The 22,847-nt window shown below is 33.8% G+C and overlaps 2 protein-coding genes across 6 annotated transcripts in view; one reads left to right on the forward strand and one right to left on the reverse strand.

The window, feature by feature from the left end:
* Positions 1-13,830, reverse strand: part of LOC111052560 (putative inorganic phosphate cotransporter) — a 39,730-nt gene extending 25,900 nt beyond the window's left edge. The window contains exon 1 of one of the 5 annotated variants that reach the window (XM_039436138.1): positions 7,455-7,740. The gene's annotated coding sequence lies outside the window, so the exon portion shown is untranslated. Of the gene's footprint in view, positions 1-7,454; positions 7,985-12,722; positions 13,059-13,559 lie in introns of those variants that run through there. The other 4 variants (XM_039436139.1, XM_039436140.1, XM_039436141.1 and 1 more) reach the window with 4 other exon arrangements.
* Positions 10,889-20,132, forward strand: LOC120353234. The gene is made up of 5 exons (XM_039436145.1): positions 10,889-11,452; positions 15,229-15,328; positions 15,754-15,855; positions 17,827-17,982; positions 19,606-20,132. The coding sequence occupies exons 1-5, from the start codon at positions 10,998-11,000 to the stop codon at positions 19,663-19,665; spliced, it is 873 nt and encodes a 290-aa protein (XP_039292079.1). The 5' UTR covers positions 10,889-10,997; the 3' UTR covers positions 19,666-20,132.
* Positions 20,133-22,847: the final 2,715 nt, after the last annotated feature.

Raw genomic sequence — 22,847 nt, forward strand, 5'->3', positions numbered from 1 at the left:
TTGGAAACATTGAAAGATCTTCCAAGAAAATATTAATCACTGTTCAATATTTGAAGAGCTAACTTTAGTTGAATTGTCCAGTTCATATGGAAACTGAGGTAGGCCTAAGCAAGTGTGGCTACCAGTTTAAACACAACAGTCAAGTACAGGCAGGGTATTACCAAACATTAGTAAGTTACAGTTCGAAATCAAGTTTAAAAGAAGATTCAATATGATATTGAAACAGATTCAATAACAGCAACAAGGAACGTCAATCCAAGTTGAAAGTAGATGATAGTGTTGAAGTAGATTCACAAAATATTAACAAGGCACGCCGAGTTACAGTCAAAGTAGATGGTTACGGGTTCACCCAAGGAAAATAAAATTGATATGGAATCAATTCGTTACGCGCACGCGCCACCAAACTCACAAGAATGAAGAAATAGGAATAGAATTATCCCATTGCACTGAGCAAAGTTTTCACCAGAAAAACTTGAAAGGATCAACCGAAAACGCCTTCGGCATGACGAGAAGAAGAGAAGTCGCTAGACGCCATTACAAAAGACGCAAGTCATAACTGGATAGGCAATGGCCAGCTTTGAAAAGCAGTCACCAGAGCGCAGCAGCTGCTGGAGAGAAGACAAAAATGTGAGCAGAAGAAATGAGCGCTCCAGGCGGCAAAGAAGGAACTAATGATTTCAATCATTGAATTGGATGTGAAATTCAACATAAGCCGGGCCCATTATGTCATCTGCAGGATGGCATAATAAGAAAGAAAGAAAATATGTTGAATGAGCAAGCTAAGTCAATGATGAAAAGGATGATTTGAAACTGGGGAAACGTAAATCCCAAAAAACAACAAGACACCAAATCCATGTTTCGCACCCATAGAACCAAACAAGACAAGTACCAATGCCGGGCCCATTAGAAAAATGATAAATGACTACAACAATACATAAACCTAAAAGTAAACTAAACCAATAATAAAATTAATGAGTAGATACATTTTCAATCTCATTGTCATGAGGCAAAGGTACAATACTAGAAATAGCACGTGTTAAGATGCCTGTAGGTGTGAGAAGTGTGACAACTCGGACTTTATTATCCGCACCAGGATGTGCCTCAAGGATTCTGGCCAACCTCCAAACTGATGGTGGTGTGAAAGGAATGCTGCAGGACCAGAACCATAAGTCAGTATTAAGGCGATATTGTTCTACTGGTTTATTGATGTCATCACGCCAGAATATGCGGTGTAGATCACGATCAGCTGGATCTAGGAGAATCTGCCTATACATTTTTGCAATATCAGCTGCAAAGGCAATAAGATGAGTACGAAAGCGCAGAACAGTTTCAAAGAGCTCTGGCTGAACAGTATGCCCTATGTGAAGAACATCATTTAAGGAAACTCCAGTAGAAGTTTTGGCAGAACAATCAAAAACTACTCGAAGTTTTGTAGTAGTAGAATCAAGTTTAAAGACAGGGTGATGTGGGATGTAGTACACCGCTTGATTCTCTGTGGGCTCATCAACCTTAGTCATGTGTTGTAGTTCCTTGTATTCTTCCATGAAGGCCACATATTGAGATTTCAATTCATTATTCCTTGCTAATCTTTGTTCCAGAGATTTGAATCGTTTAAGTGCTTGAAACTTGGACTCACCCAGAGTATGAAATGATTCCTTTTTAGGAAGTGATACAATGAATCTACCATCCTCCTGACGATGAGTGTGCTCTTCATAATGCTTTTCTGAGAAAACAATATCATCAGGAGGTGGAATCTCCGCAATTACACTTTCGAGAGCCCAGAATTTTTCAAGTTGGCAAGGAGTGTTTGATGAAACTGTTGACAAAAAATTGGATACATGAGAATTTGGAACAGATGAGCTGGGTACCTTGCAAGAGCCAAAAATAATCCAACCCAACCTTGTACTCTGGAGAATGGGTGCATCTTTGGAAATGACAATCTGTCCTGCTGACAAGACTGAAGCAAAAACGCCAGCGCCGAGAAGAAGATCAATGTTTTTAGCCTTGAAAAAGTTAGGATCAGCCAGTGAAATATGTGATGGAATTTCAAGTTTTTCTATTTCAATTCTGGAATTTGAAAAGGAAGATGGAACTTTGTCAATGACAATACAAGATTCTTCAGTGGACCATTGTTGGTCTGTAGATTTGACAAGAATTGAAAGAACATAAGTTGACTTCGATTGGTTGCCACCAATAGAATGAATAGTCGTTTCAGTACTGACCGCTGGTAATGCAAGCTTATCAGCCAAATGTTGTGAGATAAGGTTGCAATCCGAGCCACTGTCTAGCAATGCAACACATTTAATCAAATTTCCTTGTGAGTCCTCAACAAAAACTTGAGCTGTAGGAAGAAGAGAAACACTAGCTTGCTGAAATAGACAAACTGAGGATGCAACATTTGAATGTACATTATTATCTGATGAAACCATGCTCCTCTCATTGAAATGAGGAAGGACTGCAACAGATGAAGATGAAGCCTTTGAATGATTGTCAATAATGAAATTTTCAACTGATGATTTTTTCACTGACGAATGAATATTGTTAGAAGTAACTTCTTTACCTTTTTGTTGATTCTGTCCCGAACCTAGTGAATGCAGAATAGAGTGGTGTGCCTTACCACAATGAAAACAAGATTTTGTAGAACAACCATGATTAGGAACATGTGGTTTGAGACAATTGAAGCAAAGGTTTTTGCTTTTGACAGCATTCCAACGGTCAGAAGGCTGTAATTTGAGCAATTCATTACATTTGTAGGCCATGTGATTTGAGCCTCTACAGAAAGTACAATTGGTTGTCAAATTATGAAACATTTTTACATTATTTTGATTACTTGATTGAAAGTGATTAACTTTTGATTGCTTGGAAGCAAAATTAGTTGCGTTACTAGAGTGAATAGTTGTTGAATTGTTAGCACTGGATGCAACTGCATCCATAACTTTACATTGTGATTCCAAGAAACTCCAAAACTTCTCAATTGTTGGAATACTGTCAATAGGAACTGATTTCTCCCATTCCTTAACAGTGTTAGAGTCCAATTGCGACAACATTTTATGCATATACAATAAGTCAGTGAGATTCTTAAGTTCAAGTGCCTGAAGGGCAGCAATATGTGATTTACAAAAGTCAATGAATGCACGCAATGACTGTGCACAGTTGCGCTTAACTGCAGGTGGAGACTCAATGGCAGTGATGTGGTTTGTTGCAATGAGTCGTTTATTGTCATATCGCTCTTCGAGCAATTTCCAGGCTACTTCAAACCCTTTTTCATTGACATCAATATGTTCCACTCTTGCTAGAGCTTCACCACTCAATGTTTGCCGTAAATAGAAAAATTTCAATGTGCTACTAATTTGCTCCTGACTACCTATTATGTGCATAAATGCACTGGAGAATGCCTGCCATTTTGAGAAGTTTCCATCAAAATAAGGGAGAGGAATTTGGGGCAAATTAAAATTTGCATGCTGTGATGCAGTAGTAGCAGGTTGTACTGACTGTTGTGAAACAAGATCATTTCGAGTGTTTGTTATTTTAGCCTCAAAAGCTTTCAATGCAGCATTTGCTTTAGAAATGAATAATATGAACCTTTTAATTGTTTCAAAGTGTGATTCCTTGTCAAATGATACATTTTTGTGTTGTATTTGTTCATGAATTTTCTTGTATTTATCTCTGAGGAGATCAACTTCATTTTTAATGGTAAGTAAGTGATAATATGTTGCTTCATCATTTACAATAAAATTTGGATACTCTGTGAAGAACCAGTTGGCTTCTTCTAGTAAATTGTTCCTAGAACTGATAAGAGCAGAATGCTCAGACCCTAAATCTGGGGACACTGAACGTGAGTCACTGGGAGGAGGGGATGTAGCCATTGTTACAAAAAAGGTATTGATAACAAAAGAAAATTTTCATACGACCTTCACTGAGATTATCACTGCACTTTCACTGACACCTGTGCTGTGGTTGTGATGTAATTGTGATTAATGCTGGCTTGTGTATGGTCGCGCAACTTGTCCAACTGATACATGGTATGGACAGCTTGGCCACTGAATGGTACGTCTCATTGGCAACCCCTCGTCCACAGCAACCCTCAGTCCAGGTTACAAGGTACATGGGCGATTGAGTACACATGAAAAGAAACAAAATTACAAGATTAATAGTATATCCGGCAAGGCGGAGGACCAATTTATATTGTTTCTGAGTCCGAATTCTGGTAGCTAGTGGCTCAGTATAGAGCGGCTGGTCAATGTGATGTAGATATTTTGCTTATTGGTCATTGACCCAGATACAATATAATTTTAATGAAGAGGACCACCGTCTTTGTTTCATAAAAGACGGAAAAATTATTACTAATATGAATAGGTTCTTGGAGAAAAAATACCAAGTGAGCAATATATAAATGTATTGAAATAGAAATGGCAGAACAATAATTTTTGATAGTGAATACAAGTAGCTCAATAGTCATACAAAAGTAAAGTTGATAACAAATTGTCAAGTTCAGCAAACATAAAAATTTAAATGGAGAAACAGACAATCAAGATAGCTGATAAACATCAAGAATCATTAGAAGCAGTTCAAAATCAATAACCATTGAGGTTTAATATGGAAAATTTATAATTGATAAACATCGAAGTTTAGTAGGGCTAATTCAGTTAAGATACACTGAATCTATGGTAATTCACACTTACAAAGAACTTGAATACTAATCATAAGATTACAATAATAATGAGCTTGAAAAATACTGAAATTGAATTTAAAATGTGAATTTAATATTTATAGAATTTGTAGATTACAAAATATTGTAATTGAACAAAATATATTTGATGCAATAAAAATTGCTTGTTTGTCTTAAAATCCTAAGTCAATAAATTGTGATGATCAAATAACTAGCCTAAAATTACTTGGTTGTTTTAAAATCCTAAGTCAATAATAAATTGTGATGATCAAAAAACCTAGCCTAAGCAAGTGATGTACAATATTTTACCAAGTAACCAATATTTTAATATTAAGTGATTCTGCAATAGTAAGTTGCATCATGAACAAGAAAAGATTATGTTCTGACAACATTCATGATTGAAAAAAATTACAATAGGTTGTCAAGTTATTCTTGTTTCATACAAAAATCTGACCTATGATGAAGCAACAAAAATCAAAAATAGCCTAAGTAAATAGATCCAAATAATAAATGAACTCAACCCTAACCTTATTTAAGGGATAAGAAGATAAAGGTAATTAGCAAATACAAAGATGGTAAAAATATGCAGTTACCTAGGGTTTCAACATGATAGTGGTGTTCAAGTTGGTTCCAGGAAATAGTCAAGGTTGGCTTGCTTAAAGTATGGTTATACTGTCCGTGATAAATTGATGCAGATTTCCAACACTTGTATGGATAAGACGATTGGTTACAGCACATGGATAACTCCCAGTTCATTTGGAAACATTGAAAGATCTTCCAAGAAAATATTAATCACTGTTCAATATTTGAAGAGCTAACTTTAGTTGAATTGTCCAGTTCATATGGAAACTGAGGTAGGCCTAAGCAAGTGTGGCTACCAGTTTAAACACAACAGTCAAGTACAGGCAGGGTATTACCAAACATTAGTAAGTTACAGTTCGAAATCAAGTTTAAAAGAAGATTCAATATGATATTGAAACAGATTCAATAACAGCAACAAGGAACGTCAATCCAAGTTGAAAGTAGATGATAGTGTTGAAGTAGATTCACAAAATATTAACAAGGCACGCCGAGTTACAGTCAAAGTAGATGGTTACGGGTTCACCCAAGGGAAAATAAAATTGATATGGAATCAATTCGTTACGCGCACGCGCCACCAAACTCACAAGAATGAAGAAATAGGAATAGAATTATCCCATTGCACTGAGCAAAGTTTTCACCAGAAAAACTTGAAAGGATCAACCGAAAACGCCTTCGGCATGACGAGAAGAAGAGAAGTCGCTAGACGCCATTACAAAAGACGCAAGTCATAACTGGATAGGCAATGGCCAGCTTTGAAAAGCAGTCACCAGAGCGCAGCAGCTGCTGGAGAGAAGACAAAAATGTGAGCAGAAGAAATGAGCGCTCCAGGCGGCAAAGAAGGAACTAATGATTTCAATCATTGAATTGGATGTGAAATTCAACAAGTGTATTATTCAATGTGAATAAATTAAAATAACGTTTAAGTTACATACAGTTGTTGAAATAAATACATACGGTAGCACTTGTAATAAACGGTTCAAACGTTGGTGCAAATTTTATGGCGTGAAAGTTTATCGCATTTTTATGACTTCGCCTTTCCATTACGATTCCAATAATACATACCATATGCATACAAAGTATGAGCAGTACTGAATTCTTAAATACATATTTCACATAAACATTACCTATCTTCTGAAGAATTTCATTGTTTGATAATAAGCTTCACAATACAGTAATAAGTTTCACATGTTCATATACAATACGGTATAGTAAGCATGCATTGAATTGTGAACTGTACATGAAATGTTTCAAAGCAGATTATGAAAGCAACTGCAAGCGTTCTTTAAAACCACTTATCTATCCAATTGATTCAGACTAAAATGATTTAAATGACTCTTGAAAAAGATTTAGGTAATTATTGAGACCATACTTGCTGTAGACTACTCGGCTGTCAATACAGTCTAAGATTTGACATTGAATTGATTTATTGCTTCTATGATTTATTTACAGCTCATTGTAATCTACCTCATTTATGCCAACCATTCAATTACGACGTAATAATATCAAATTATAACAATAATTTATTTCTATCAATTTTAGGAAATACAGTAAACATATACTCAAAACTAAACAATCATCCCTTACTAAGAACTCTTCTTATGGTTATTTGCAACGTTAGTAGACAGACAGTCTACTAACTTTGATTACGGTATTATGAAGTTCTGTCTTTATTTACCATCATTCAATATCTTGCACTATTAAACATTACGGATTTGAATATATTAAACGCCGTTTTTATCAGTGATAACTCAAATCATTGTAAATACTTGCACATGCCTATTCCTACCTTGTCATTACTTTTTGAATAGCTCCTACAAAATCTCCTATAATAATTTATCAAGATACTTTCCCACATCCAATCTATCACCATTCAACAATTATTTCTGGATTAATTTATAAACACAATAAAATTTTCTCTTGTCCTACTCATGTGCACGGTACCGTACGGTATCTATGAAAATAACAAATTCAGTATATTTGTCGGTCCCGGCTGAAGTATGACAATCGTAAAGCCTATATTGACGGCTTAAATTGTATATTCAGGCACGGTGGAATTTTCCCGTGAGGGACTCCTCACCAACAAAAGCCATACGATTTTACTTTCTACAGATTCAGTCTCAATACAATCAGCATGCAGTGTTCAAATTATAAAATATATCAAATAAATAATATTTGGAAAATAGATAACTTGGAATGAACAAACCTGAGTGTATGAATGATTCAACGTTGATTGTTCTCTATTGTATAGCCTAGATGCTAGATTGTTGAAATTTAAAACAATTTGAGCAGTATAAATTCAAATGGCCACTATGGTGGATTTTCAATAAAATTATGATGACTAATGATTTTTAGTTACTGCAATGCATGATGAGACATTCGTGGGTCAATATCATTCGAAAATCACTTTATTATACTTCGAAAATTTTGCACCAAATAGTACAACAGATCTAGCATTTTTCACCACACAATACACAAGCTAAATTCACAGTAAAGTTTCTAATATAAAAATAAACAATATATCACTCATAACATTAATCATAATCAACAGCGTATTCAGCTTCCTTGACCTTCATCGAATTTTAGTAGCACTCATAAAAATTTAACAATATTTAAAGAGCATTAACGTTATCTGCGCGCGAAACACTAAACACCGCTGCTGAGACAATGTTGTAAAAATTCTTTCGAGAAAGATGAAAACTCTTTAGAGCTCTCTTGACCTTTAGGAGTTGAACTGAATCATTGAAGCAGTATGTAGTCTTAATTCGATCATGAAATTAATTCATGCATGGTACTGTATTTACAATACCGCAACATGTTATCAGAGAATGTGGATGTGCTTGTGTTATCCGTGTGTGTAATCTTCTCACCAAAAAGCTCTCATTTGTTAAATATTTAGAAAATAAAACTAACAGAGATAAAAACATTTTATGGGGGATGAGGGCAATGGGAATTCTTGAAAAAACGTTATTCATAATTAAAAAGAACTATAATACTAGGACATTTCAACACAACACTTTTCAGCATTCGGCTTTGATTTGATGAGAGAGATAACTTATCGTAATCAAATAGTAATTTATTAAGAAGATATTACACCGATAATTTTGCGAAAATACAAAGAAATGTAAAACATAACTGATACAAAGTTGGAACTGTTAATAATATATTCGTTCATTAACCATTAGCTAGTAGTTAGCTAGCCATTGTATTGAAGAAATGTAGGAAAATCAGTAAAACAAATGATAAAACAGAATATGAGGCTTCCAGAAGCAAAAAATAGAAACAATTTCAAAAAAGGTACGTAACAAAATTTTGGTTTCCTTCAAACTTATCAATTGTCTTGGAAAATTGAGGAAAATCTTCAGGGAAGGTGATCGTATTGTAACACACTCAATGATGTGAGATATTCAAATTCTCTAGAGAATCTGACAGAAGCTAGTCATATAGATTGTATTTTTTCATTGTACCAGTAGATTAGTAGGTACAAACAGTTCAAGACCTGAACACTAGAGACTATCCTTATTCAGTGCTTAATTTGTAAATTTTCAGATGCCGGAACTCTGGCTGGCCTGACTACCGGGGGGTATGGAATACCCCCCATGAGAAGGGGACCGGGATTGCACCCCCGGAATTTTTTTCTAAATTTAGCCTTAAAAACCTAGTTTCAAGTCTGTTTTCGATTATTTCAATTTTCAATGAAAATTAACTGAAAAATGAGAATGAAAACAAACTTCAAAGATGAACTATACTATTTTTATTTGTGTCTACAATATTATTACAAAACATGTTGTGTATTGATACTACTACGTTACGTTCCGGTCGCCCTGGGAGGTACCGGAACGCCGTTCCGGTGCGTTCCGGCAGAAATTAAGCACTGTCCGTATTCTAGGAGAGCTCTTGTTTTCCAGATGAGGAGTTGATGCTTTTTCCACCAAACGTCTTATTCGAAGTCCGGAACAAAATGCATAAAATGAAATATTCGTGTGTATCCTTTACAATAAAATAAAATAAAAACACCAGTTCTAAAGCTATATTCCATCGTGAATTATTACTGTAAGGAAGAGGTGATATCTCAAAAATAATTGTTACATTTTATGGAAAAAGGTGAGGAACCTCAATTTATGGGCTATTTTCCCCAAGTTTTAATAGGTGGGTAGTATATTTTATGCATATTTTATCAGCAATTCAGATCTAGAGTATTTAGCCTGTAATAATCATCAATTGAGGGGGATTGACTGTTATTTTCTAGCCAAGAATAACTGAAAAGCTTGAGCTAATATCACCTCCGAAGGAAATTAAGAATTCCAGATACTACTTTTAATTACTGTGATTATCAGCAATCAAGGAAATATCACTTTTGGACCTCTTATTTAGACAAAAATACTTGTAGCTTCGGACTATTATTTCTGTCAAAATAAGTCCCTCATCTTTGCAGACTTCAGTCAAGCTGCAAGCTGAGTAGAGGTGTTTCTCCAACTCAGATTCAAAGTGAATAGTTGCTCTTGCTTTTTATAAGTATCTGGTGAGAAGTTACCTTTCAGAAATATGAAATTGATGTGATGGACTGACATAAACTTCATGCTATTTTGAAGATTGATAATACAATCTATAAAACTTACTTATTCTCAAACTTAAACTATTCTCTAACCAAAATTATCATATAATCCACAAATTCAATCAAATAATCCTTGGTGAGATCTTTGATAAAAATATCTTTTATTAATAGCCTATAGGGAAAAAATTGTCACCTGGGTTGTTACTTCAAGAATATTGTTAGAATTCAAACTAATCTTTGTGAACAATAAATCAACTTTTCCAAATCCCACCACCTATGTATTCTAAAGGAGGGCCCAAACGCGGTAAAAACTGGGAAAATGTTCACTTTATTATAATAATTTCATTTGTAAAAAAGGGACATTTATTTTCACTTCTACTGAGTTTTTAACTTGTTTTCTAACTTCTGCTGGTTAGATACCGAAATAGATGATTTTATTTAGTAGATCTTATTTGCGCTTGAGTAATAGATAACAAAATCTTGAGAAATAGGAAAAAATCAGTTCTGCCACATTTCATTGAAGTTTGGGTACACTAAATTCTGCAATTTCTCAGACTATATTGCCCCAAGCGATTGCCAAAAGCATTGTCGCAGTCATTTGAAATGTTATCAAAAACTAGATATTATATAAATATAATGTTGAGAAAACATTATATAATGTTGAGAAAGCTCGACGGCTGTCGGCTGTCATAAAAAATATATAAATTACATAATTAACTCACGATTGTTTTCAGAATGCACATCAGAGTTAAAACTTCAATATCAATATTTTCAATAATAATAATATTGGAAACTGATTTCATATTCCAGTTATTCTATTTGTACCTTTTTCAGGTTCACATGGAAAGTACCAAATTTCTTCTGAAGTTCACAAATCTAGTACGCTATGGAACACTTCTCAATTCCTTCCCTCTACTATCGGGTATCATCGCGGTGGCATTGCTTTTCACAAACCTATTCATGGTAATTCTTTACGAACATAACAGCACCGAACGGCGTCTAAAAGCGATGGCCGAGATAGTCAGCGTGACGAGTGTATTTTCATGTGTGGTACAGCGTGGCTTAAAACCAGAGAATGCCATCAAATTGATAGAATTGATCAGAGGTGAGCTGCTGGAAGATTGTCAGGTATTTTCAGTGAGGAAAATAAAATGGGAGAAAATTTACGCGAATTATGATAAGAAGAGAGAGGATATGGAGAGGTTGTACCGGAAAATGTTCATTGCCACGACGGGGTTGTATTTTGCGTATATCGGTAGAAACGCATTCAACGAACTTCTGGAAGGGAAAAATAGAGCTGAAAGGAAATGGCCAACCCCCTACATTTACTGGTGCCCCCCCGGGTATGATTCGTTCTACATCTTCGTCCTCCTAGAAATTCTACACATCTATGTTTTCTCATTCATGTTGGCCGAGGCATTTTGTTTCATGCTTTCAACGTGTTTGGCTACCGAACGGGTTCTTGCCGATTTTCAAACCATCTACATGCTAATCGAAGATTTGTCTGAGAGTTTCATCGAGCGTGACATTGGATTCGATATGAATAGCTTGCAATCCAACCAGGAAATTGATTATGACAGTCGAAACATGATGAGAGATCTCGAGAATTATATGACTCTATTGATACAGTGTCATCAGAAACTCAACAGGTGAGATTTCCCCTTTCTGAATTATTCAAAAAGTACCTAATAAAACACTAGACTACTGTCAAAAATATCACGAATTTATAAAAAAGTTACAATCACGTTTTAACACTATATGGTCACACTGAAGTTAACACCATAGGTTTTGAAACATGATTGTAACTTTTTAATAAATTCCTGATATTTCTAGACAGTACCTACCTATTCTAGAGTTTTATTATGGATAAATATCACTATATCTCACTAAAAACAGTACATCCGTATACAAATATTTTGTTTCAATTCCAAGTGCTAGCTTGCTACAGTGAATATTTTTGAGGATATAATTTTTATTTTTTCTAGATAAAGTAAACACAAATTTTCTAGAAAAGATGTAATTTGTTTGACGCGTGCACTTTTTTCTGATGAGTGATGATGCCCTTATATCATTCACCTGTAAGTGAGTTATGGGATGAGATGATTCATCAAATATCCATACCCCGGAGCGAGATTCAAACCCATGACCAGGCGGAGGCTGAAGTTGCGAAGCTTCATGCGCTAGGATACCGTACATAACTCTTCAAAACAATTTTGATTTTTGTTTTTGAAGAATGGTATCCAATCGAATACAAAGCGTAAAGAAGGTATAATGGGAGTGTAGGCCTACTTATTTCAAATAAGCAATTTCTGAATGTGATTCTTTGGAATATGATTTTTGTTTTTGAAAAAAAGTATCGAATTCAATACAACCCGTAAAGAAGATACAATGCGAGTGTAGGCCTACTCACTTTATTATGCAATTTCTACATGTGTTTCTTTGGAATATTTTTTGTTAATAATTTTGTTTAGTTGATCAGGTCTTGAGTAAAAAATAATTTATTTATTTATTTATTATGTTAGCATATACGGTAAACAATACAATGATCGGAAAACAAAAACAGACAATTGTCCAAAATTTCTTCAATTTCCTAACTGAGTTTCAAATTATCCAAATATTATAATGAATGAATAGATATTTTATTGTAGGAGTAGGAGCAAATGAGACTAAAGCCAGCTGCACACAACTCGATTTTCGGGCGTTTGATTTTTTTTCCCGTACTTATAAATTCTATCAGATTAAACGGAACTTGACAGACATCATCTGTTTAATCTTATATTTATAACGACGGCAAAAAATCGTACATCCGAATATCGATGTATGTGTAAATAGTCCAATCATAATTATTATACCAATTGATATTAAGAGTTTACATTGTAGGTATATCTAGCCTAATGAATATCAACAATATTTGACTACTTACGGTCCTTGGTTGGTGAAATCCCCGTCAACAACTTTGAATTTGAACTAAACCTGTCCAAACTCCACAGCTGCTGTGTCTAGCTCCTGCATCTTCTGACTCCCAGCTGTGAACTGTGGCGAGTTTTGCTTTCTCTCTATTCTATTTTTTTCATACAATCAACTCGTGGTGTTCTTTTTGTCTCTGCCCCCTGGCCTACCACACTCCAGCTTTTTTGTGCAACCTGTTCCTTGGCATTCTCTTTGAGCGAGCCCAAAGAATAGAAGGCAGCCTCAACGCTATTTTTTGTATTTTTGCTTTGGCAAAAGTGCTAGCATTTACGTTATCTCCAAAGTCAATGACCATTGATCATTTTCTGAATCAAGCTACCTCTTATTAGGCCTGTATAATCTGTAATTTCCATATCAACAACTAGTCTATACTTCTAAGTCAATGACCATTGATCATTTTCTGAATCAAGCTACCTCTTATTAGGCCTGTATAATCTGTAATTTCCATATCAACAACTAGTCTATACTTCTTTGGATTCTTATAGAAACTTTTCTACCTTCATGAAAATCATTCATCTATTACATGCTAGAATTAGGCCTGTAATCAGTGATTTCCATAACAAAAACTAGTCTAAATCTGTGGATTCTTATAGAAACTTTTCTATATGGAAATCATTCATTATTACAATATCTAAAGAGGTTATTTAATAGGCCAACTTGTAGGCCTAGTCCAGAGCTTGCCTTGTACTAGCAGAGACAAATAATCAATGTCAATTTAGGTATTAAAACGGTATTTTTACTCTATGGTACTAGTAAACAAGTTAGAAAATAGCTCTGGGTACATACGTGAATTATCCGCTTAATTTAAACAGAAACTGTGAATTTCGGTTTTGAGTGCACGGTAGGCTATATTGTTATGGATAGACAGGATACTGGATACATATGTAAATTTCAATGTAGTTTTTCAAGTAAACGAATTTGAAATCCTCTTTCGAGATTGGTAGGATTAAAAACATAACTCTTCAAACGTCAGCTGTGTGCACAAAATTGAACTTGCAAGTGAATTCATTGTAGGAGCAGATGAAACTGTGCTACACCGGTGCAGTGACGACCTTGACTGCTGTCTGATGTACCACCAAAAGTCACCCTTTGCTTTCGCTATCCTTATCGCGAGATAGAGGAGAGATAAGAGCGTCTCTACCTGTTGCACGCACTCATGTGAAACTGTGATATAGATCAAGGACAAAAAAGCGTTTCCTATCAAATTCTTAGCTTCTATTTATTTATTTATCCATGCATTTGTTCAAAATCATGTATCATTAAAATGATATACAGAAAGAGAAAAAAAGGCGAACCCTTCAATAGTCCTCAATCATTAATATCACTTTTTTCATTTTATATATTAAAGATTACGTCCTAAGGACTCACTTATCAATACTAAGTTAAAATAATCCAAAACTAAGTGCATAGTAATTAATTATGCATAATAATAATTGTTGACAACAGAAAGATGAGATACCGTTCGTATTCATCATTGGAGAGTGAACCAAATTCCGCCAAGACGAGAGCTACCGGTACTACAGTTAAAATAAACAGAATTTAAACTTGGAGAGATGATCGAAATAATGTAAAAATTTATCGATAAAAAGCTCAAGGTTTTAGCAAATAAAGACGATATGGTGTGCTTAACGAAATTCAAAGGCTGGTGAAGAAAAATTCTGAATTCCCTCCCTCTGAAACTCTTAATTTCTATTCCTGTGTCTTTGTATTTCGATCGGAGCTAGTTTGTCAGTTTCTGACACTAAATTTGATTACCCAACCACTGGACACAAGAAATTAGCCACAGTAAGTTTTATACGAATTACTAGAGGACTTTTATCTACTCTGCCCTGTACTTTACGTGTTGAATAGTTACCTTGATTTTCTTCATTCGTTGTCAATGACTTTCTGATAGAGAGCAGATTATCAAATGCTCACAGTAAATTCACAGAAAGAGGTTTCTTGAAAAACTCCGAATAGGCGGATTCCATCTCTGAGATAATATGCTGAAGGACCTTGAAAGGAAAAATTCATGTCTTCCCGATATTAATCATGAGATTCATGAGAGGTCTTTCAATTCCGTGCGAAGCACGAGCAACCTGCTGGACTATTCTATATTTTTTATCGTATTGTATTGATTAATAACTTTGTTAATAATTTTTCACTTGTCTGTACAGAAAGCTTATCCCTTAGGGTCAGACCACATCAAGCTTTTTTTCAAGCGGTTTTAGGCGTTTCTTCAGGCGACAACCCAATCAGCCAATTGAAGGGCTTCCTGCACTGCCGACTCTGAAAACGCAGTCTGAAAATGCCTGAAAAAACGCTTAATATGGTCTGGCCAATATGATCGGTCTTGTGAGCTTGTTTTTAATGTAATTTATTGTGATAGGTATAACTTCATTTTACTTTATATTATAGAAAAGTTTCAGGATTATTTTTATATAGCCCACTTCTAAATAATTATTTTTAATTTCAGTAACTTCAAATACTGTTCAGAATACTCGGCATTTGGGAGTCTCGCAATAACATTTCCTATAAGCGTTGACACTGTTATCAGTATATATACTATGATGAAGGTATGAATAGATTTTTTGAATTAGACTGTAATTTCACTTGAAGTGAATTCAATAGTGTTAACTGTAGAGTCTATTATAATGATATTTGTAAAACGTCACGGTAAATCAAATAGATCAGTGCTATTTCTTGTAGGTATTATTTTCATTAGTTCATTGTATTCAAGTCGATATCTTTTTTAAATTTTGAATGTGGTAGAAGCCAACCTAAATGAATTTGGATCTTATGAAACACAACATTAATTTGAAATTTCTAGTTCCATCGACAGTGGAATTCAAGTTTCAAAGCCATTTCTTTTAGGATAGAATATTGATTACGTCTGTATGCAGACGTTTGATTTTGTTTCTCCGTCTGTCTGGTTGTTGCTATGTGGGTTAGCCTTTAGTGGAACATTGAGAAAATAAATTCCCTTAATTTTTTGTTGCAGGCAACCAATGTAAAAATATTTGTGAATTTTGCGGTAGCATGCTTCTTTATCAATTTGATAATACTTTTCTGCTATCATAATGGCCAGAAGATTGTCAATCAGGTGAATTAATTGTATTGTGTTTAATGTGAAAACTGGACCGTACTTATTAATGTAGTACTGAGCTTATTGGTATGTAAGATTTCACAAACAATTTATTCGTTCTGAGTGACGCCCAGTGATACAGCTTATAAATTATGGGTGGAGGAGATAAATAGTTCTGAAACTAAAAAAGATGTTGCTAATATTAATATAAAATTATTCTTCAATGTTTCTTCCCATTACGAACTGCTTGTTAATAATCATTTTTGAATACTTGAATCACGACATTGCAGTCATATTTTTACTTTCCTTGCCCTATTACCATAGGTAAGGAAAGTATTGCTTTCCGAAAAAAATTAAGGTACCCCAATTTCTAAATTTCTATACGTTTCAAGGTCACCTGAATCCAAAAAAGTGGTTTTTGGGTATTGGTCTGTATGTGTGTGTGTGTGGTGTGGTGTGTGTGTGTGGTGTGTGGTGTGTGTGTTGTGTGTGTGTGTGTGTGTGTGTGTGTGTGTGTGGTGTGTGTGTGTGTGTGGTGTGTGTGTGTGTGTGTGGTGTGTGTGGTGTGTGTGTGGTGTGTGTGTGTGTGTGTGTGTGTGTGTGTGTGTGTGTGTGTGTGGTGTGTGGTGTGTGTGTGGTGTGTGTGTGTGTGTGTGTGTGTGTGTGTGTGTGTGTGGTGTGTGTGTGTGTGTGTGTGTGTGTGTGTGTATATGAGTGTATGTGCGTCTGTGTACACGATATCTCATCTCCCAATTAACGGAATGACTTGAAATTTGGAACGTAAGGTCCTATCAATTTAAGGATCCGACATGGACAATTTCGATCAAATGCGATTCAAGATGGCGGCTAAAATGGCGAAAATGTTGTCAAAACAGGGTTTTTCGCGATTTTCTCGAAAACGGCTCCAACGATTTCGATTAAAGTTATACCTAATATAGTCATCGATAAGCTCTATCAACTGCCACAAGTCCTATATCTGTAAAAATTTCAGGAGCTCCGCCCCATCTATGCAAAGTTTGATTTTAGATTCTCAATTATCAGGCTTCAGATACAATCTATCTAAACAAAAAAATTCGAGTGGAAAAGATTAAGTATGAGAATCTCTACAACTAATGTTCAGTAACATTTTCACCTAAAATTGAAAATAAGCACGAAATTCGAGAAAATGTGATTATCCAATCGCAAACTGTTGGCAACTGTTGATTCTATTAAATGATTCACTATGAAGAGATAGCAGACCTCGTATGTCTCCAACGTTATTGTCCTGTCACCAGCTGGCTTAGATCTCTGTTTATAAGTAGACTTGATATGCGCGAGAACACTAGCGTCAGGTGATCAATTTTCATAACGGCAAGGAAAGTTGTGTGAGTGCGCCACACCAGATTTTTATAAATAAAAGCTATTAGCTTCTGCCATTGAGGAAGGGCCTATACAGGAGTAGAAGCTAATAGCTTTTATTTATAAAAATATGACTGCTATGTCGTAATTTATTCAAGTATTCAAAAGTGATAAAATTATTAATAGTGTATAATAATAATAATGTGTAGTAGTAAAACCACGAAGAGGATAAACCATAAAATCAAATGAGCCTTTCTCATGATGAAACGATTCCAACAGTAGCTCACAACTTGTTAATTGAAAAATAAAAAAACTAGTTCCATAAAATTATTCAGAATAGTCACAGACACTTGTAAACTGATTTACTGTGGGTTACAGTAAAAATTTAGTTCCATTTGTAACACTATTAATTATCAAAGACTAAACATATCTGTGGTACTATCAATCTCTAGTAAACTGAAACTTGAAATTTAATAATAATCAATATTCAATAATATTGCGAAAAATGTCAGGTTTTTCAATTCAATTCCATTATTAGGAAAATTGATTTTTTTTAGCCACAACTAATGGTTTATGTGACCAATTATTTATTTCACAAAATATTGAAATTAGAATTTTATATTTAAATAAATTTCAATTTCATTTTTGCAGAATGATATTTTGCGCCAGTGTCTAAGAGATGTGCCCTGGATAGACAAGCCACAATGGTTTAAGACCTCACTTTGCATCATGATGAGGCGAGCTAATATCGATACAGAGATGAAGCCTTACAATATAGTTGTGCTAAATCATGAGTCCTACAAAAATGTGAGTAGAAAATAGAAATATTTTAATATTGACACCTGTCAATAGACTGATGTAATCAGAAGTATTGCAGAGTTGAAAATAAGGAGGTGATAAAAATATCAAAATCATATAACTTACATAATATAACATACGAATTGCTAACAAGTAACACACATCACATTAAATATACTAGATCATTAATCAGAATCATCTCTTTACTCTCAGGCTGGGGTTAAACCAAACGAGCTATAGTGAGGTCCACGTTATAATGGCAGTGGAGAAAGATAAGGTAACATTGCCGATCCTCTGTCTTGTCAATGCCTTTTATAGACGGTAGCTGATACAGGTTTATTGATTAACTATTCATTCTCGTTTAAAATAATCAATTATATTTTATTAAGCAAGAAATTATATTTTTCAATAATGATTTTTTATAATTAAGATGAAATATTTTGTTAATTAATTATTAATTATTCTACATTGTTAAAAGACGATCTGGCAACTGAGCAAAGCGATAAAGAGATAGTGTTATCCGCTTTGTTGAATGATAGACAAGGATAGCAATACCATTGCTAATCATACACTGCCATATTATAACGTGGACCTCACTATAGAGCACAAATTCTGGAGCTTAAAAAACATAGAAACAACCAGATATATCAGAAGCTTGTCTCCAAAAGTGTATGGCTCCAATGTTGGTTCTCACGGCTTTAGAGTTATCCAACTTTTTTATACAGATTTCTATCAATATTTTTTCAGAATAAACATTCGCTTGTTTGGTCTAACCACAGCCTCATCCCTCGATGATTGTTGGTTCTTGAAACTACTACCGTATTAAATGCTTTATGATAAATTATAATTGACATGTTTTCTTATTAATTTTTTCATGTTTATCTCAAATTTAGAATAGGCTATTTATTATTTTGGACTCAAGCTATATAGGAAATACAACAATCTTCATCATCATTTTGATCTATCGTCAACAAGGACTCTTTCAATTATTAAAGGGATTCTTGTCAATGCTATGGGAATGAATTGGATATTGCCATTTTTCAGATGCTAATAAGTATTATTTTGGATTCAAGCTATATAGGAAATACAACAATCTTCATCATCATTTTGATCTTTCGTCAACAAGGACTTTCTCAATTATTAAAGGGATTCTTGTCAATGCTATGGGAATGAATTTGATATTACAATTTTTTAGATGCTTATAGTAACCTACATCATAATTAACAACTCTTTTCACATTATTATCACCGCAATCAAATTCATTTTAAATAATTGTACAGTAATAATAAAATTATGTATAATCCTATAATAGTAGTCCAAATATTTCATAAAGCATGGTGCCGTGTAGAGTACGGTAGGCATTGTTTTTGCAGACACTAGAGATAAAAGCTTCAAAATTGCATCATAATGAGAGTTCCTCATGTATGAATCTTGTATGCTAAAATACCAATATATCAAATAGATTTTTCTCAAACTCTTTTTATTAATAACGCATTTCATCAGGGTTACTTGATTTGCTACCTAGTTGAAAAATAATAATACCATAGTATCCTTTTTTAGAAAACCTTTTTTCTGAACACATATACAGTATCTACCTAGTTTAAAATATGTGATATACCTGTTTTCTTCCAGATACTGAAAGCAGCATTCTCATATGGAAATATAATTTACTCTGTAAAATCCAACAAATAAAGAAAGTATATAACGTGTTAAATTTATGAAAAATCAAAATGAATAAACAATCTCTCTTTAAATAGTGTTTAATTAACTTACTACTTTGCACATTTCTCCTATAAATTAATGTAAAATACATTTTTTTTATTCGAATGATATTCATTTTTTCAAAATCTAGTAATCGACTTGTCTCAATAATGCAACTTTGTAGAAGGAAGGAGCGCATCGATTTTCAATTTGGCATGGATCATGTATGGTACATATGAGTTACTTTATGCTCTTATCTTGAGGCATGATAAAAAAAACTTCAGAAACTATAGAAACACTTTTATTGAACATTTATAACTTATATATTAGAAATCGACAGAAAAATGTACAGAATATTACAAAAGTAAATCTGAAAATTCACTGTCAGTATCCATATTGTGGTCAACAATTTTCTGAATAACTGGTATAAGATCTGATAATAAATCAATTTAATTTAATGAATAGTTTCTTATTTTATCAAGATTAAAGAGCAACTAATTGCACAATACTGGAAGTACTTAGTTGATAAAAATTTAATACCTCAATTAAAATTAATATGCTATTTATTCTTATTTTCACAACAAACACACTTTCATGCATACTTTTACATACTCACATATTAATATAATTCTATTAAGTTCACAATTTTCCTAAAGCTTTCTTCGTTTTAAATTGTATTAATATAAATATGATTTGAGAGTTGATATCAATGGATCGAAATTTTTACAAAGTAACGAAAGTATATAATTCTTTCCAAAATTGATCATGGAAGTGCTTGAATATTCAGCTTGAAATATTTTTGAATAATAATAGAGCTTGAATCAATCTAAGCTAACTAAGCTATAATGAAAAAGTCTCAATATATTCAGGGTTGGTCTGCAGGGGAATGTCATTACTACTGATTAGATATGATTATTCAAAATTAAATTAATTGATATAATATCGCGATATTATATTTATTTTTCCGGCAACAAAAATTATTCTTGGGCTAGAATAATTAATTGGGGAATTAAAAGAATATTTGAATACTATGTTGGCCAACAAGAGTGGAAAAGGATGATTTCGAGTTCAAGAAGAAACATTAAGTACCTTATTGAAAGTAACTGAAAATATACTATAGAAAACTTCAAATAATAAACAAACTTATCAGGTCCTGAATAATTTATCATATTATTCTACATTATATTCATACTCATTATTAATTTGTTCAATTTGAACTTTGGTGAAATGATATTCATTATCTCAATTCATATTTTTACACTAATAAAAGCTATTCACCAATAGAAATACTCCTCAAATTACCTAATATAAAACTTTTTATATGAATAGCTCACATACTTCAATACTCCATTATAATCTAGTGACTAGTTTAAGGAGCATGCATAAAACCTCCTCATCCTCCATATTTTTAAATTCTATTTTTCATAGAATTCATGAATTTTGTCAGCTTTATGAGCTTATCATTTATAAAAGATTCTGAAACTTGAAAATCATTCATTGTTCTTTAAAACTCGAAGTAAGCCCATTCATTACCTATGTCTACTGAAGATCAAATCAATCATCTTAAGCTGGATTTACACCGAAGTTAATAACAAATGTTTTTAACATTTTTACTTTCCTTGCCCTACTACCATAGGTAAGGAAAGTATTGCTTTCCAAAAAAAATTAAGGTACCCCAATTTCAAGTTTTCTATACGTTTCAAGGTCCCCTGAGTCCAAAAACATGATTTTTGGGTATTGGTCTGTGTGTGTGTATGTGTGTGTGTGTGTGTGTGTGTGTGTGTGTTGTGTGTGTGTGTGTGTGTGTGTGTGTGTGTGTGTGTGGTGTGTGTGTGTGTATGTGTGTATGTCTGTGAACACGATAACTACATTCCTAATTAACCGATCGACTTGAAATTTTAAACTTAAGGTCCTTATACCATGAGGACCCGACAATAAGAAATTCAATAAAATTCAATTCAAGATGGCAGAAAAAATGGCGGATAATTACTAAAAAACCATGTTTTTCACGTTTTTCTCGAAAATGGCTCAAACGATTTTCTTCAAATTCATATCATGGATAGCTATTTATAAGCCCTATCAACTGGCATAAGTCTCATTTGAGGGAAAATTTCAGGAGCTCCGTAATATTCTTGAGAAAAATGGCGGATAATGACTAAAAAACCATGTTTTTCACGGTTTTCTCGAAAACGGCTCCAACGATTTTCTTCAAATTTATACCATGGATAGCTATTCATAAGCCCTATCAACTGGCATGAGTCTCATTTTTGGGAAAATTCCAGGAGCTCCGTAATATTCTTGAGAAAAATGGCGGATAATGACTAAAAAGCCATGTTTTTTACGGTTTTCTCGAAAACGGCTTTAACGATTTCCTTCAAATTTTTACCATGAATAGCTATTTATGAGCCCTATCAACTGACATGAGTCTCATTTCTGAGAAAATTGCAGGAGCTCCGTAATATTCTTGAGAAAAATGACAGTTACTAAAAAAACCATGTTTTTCACGATTTTCTCAAAAACGGCTCTAACGATTTTTTTCAAATCCATACTCTGTATAGTTATTTATTAGCTCTATCAACTGACATGAGTCTTTTTCCTGGGGTACTAATGGGGGGCCACTCAATCCTTGAGAAATGGACTTTGTAACCTTCTTCTCGTGCATGAGATAGGTAGGTACACGGTTTTTACTTTTTCTTGTTCCATATACCGTGGGTACGGTAGGTAGAGCAGTTTATAAAAAGAACACAGTCATAGTCAAGATATTTCATCTGTGGAACAGCTGTTTTGACGAATTTCAAAAAAATCATCGAATTTCACAATTTACATAAAGGAAAACGTACTCTGAAAACAATTGTATATACACATATACAATAGGAACTCAGGAAGTGAAAGTGCAAATTTTTAGTGAGAAAAATGGAGAACCCAAGACATAAACTATAAACTTGAGTGTTGGTAGGAAATGACATTGGGTAATACGGCAAGGCAGAACATCCAAAAGGATCTCTCTGCCTATAAAAGCCATAAGAGTAAATAAATAAACATATACAGTAGTCTGATCGTAGTTGCAAATATTTTGCCGTCAATCGTCATTATGTTATTCCCCTAAATTATTCTCGTTTGATAATGAGGCTTATAGTTCAATGAGCAAGGAAAGTTGTGTGAGTGTACCACAC

Source organism: Nilaparvata lugens, chromosome 10 (genome assembly GCF_014356525.2).
Source record: "Nilaparvata lugens isolate BPH chromosome 10, ASM1435652v1, whole genome shotgun sequence".
NCBI lineage: Eukaryota > Metazoa > Arthropoda > Insecta > Hemiptera > Delphacidae > Nilaparvata > Nilaparvata lugens.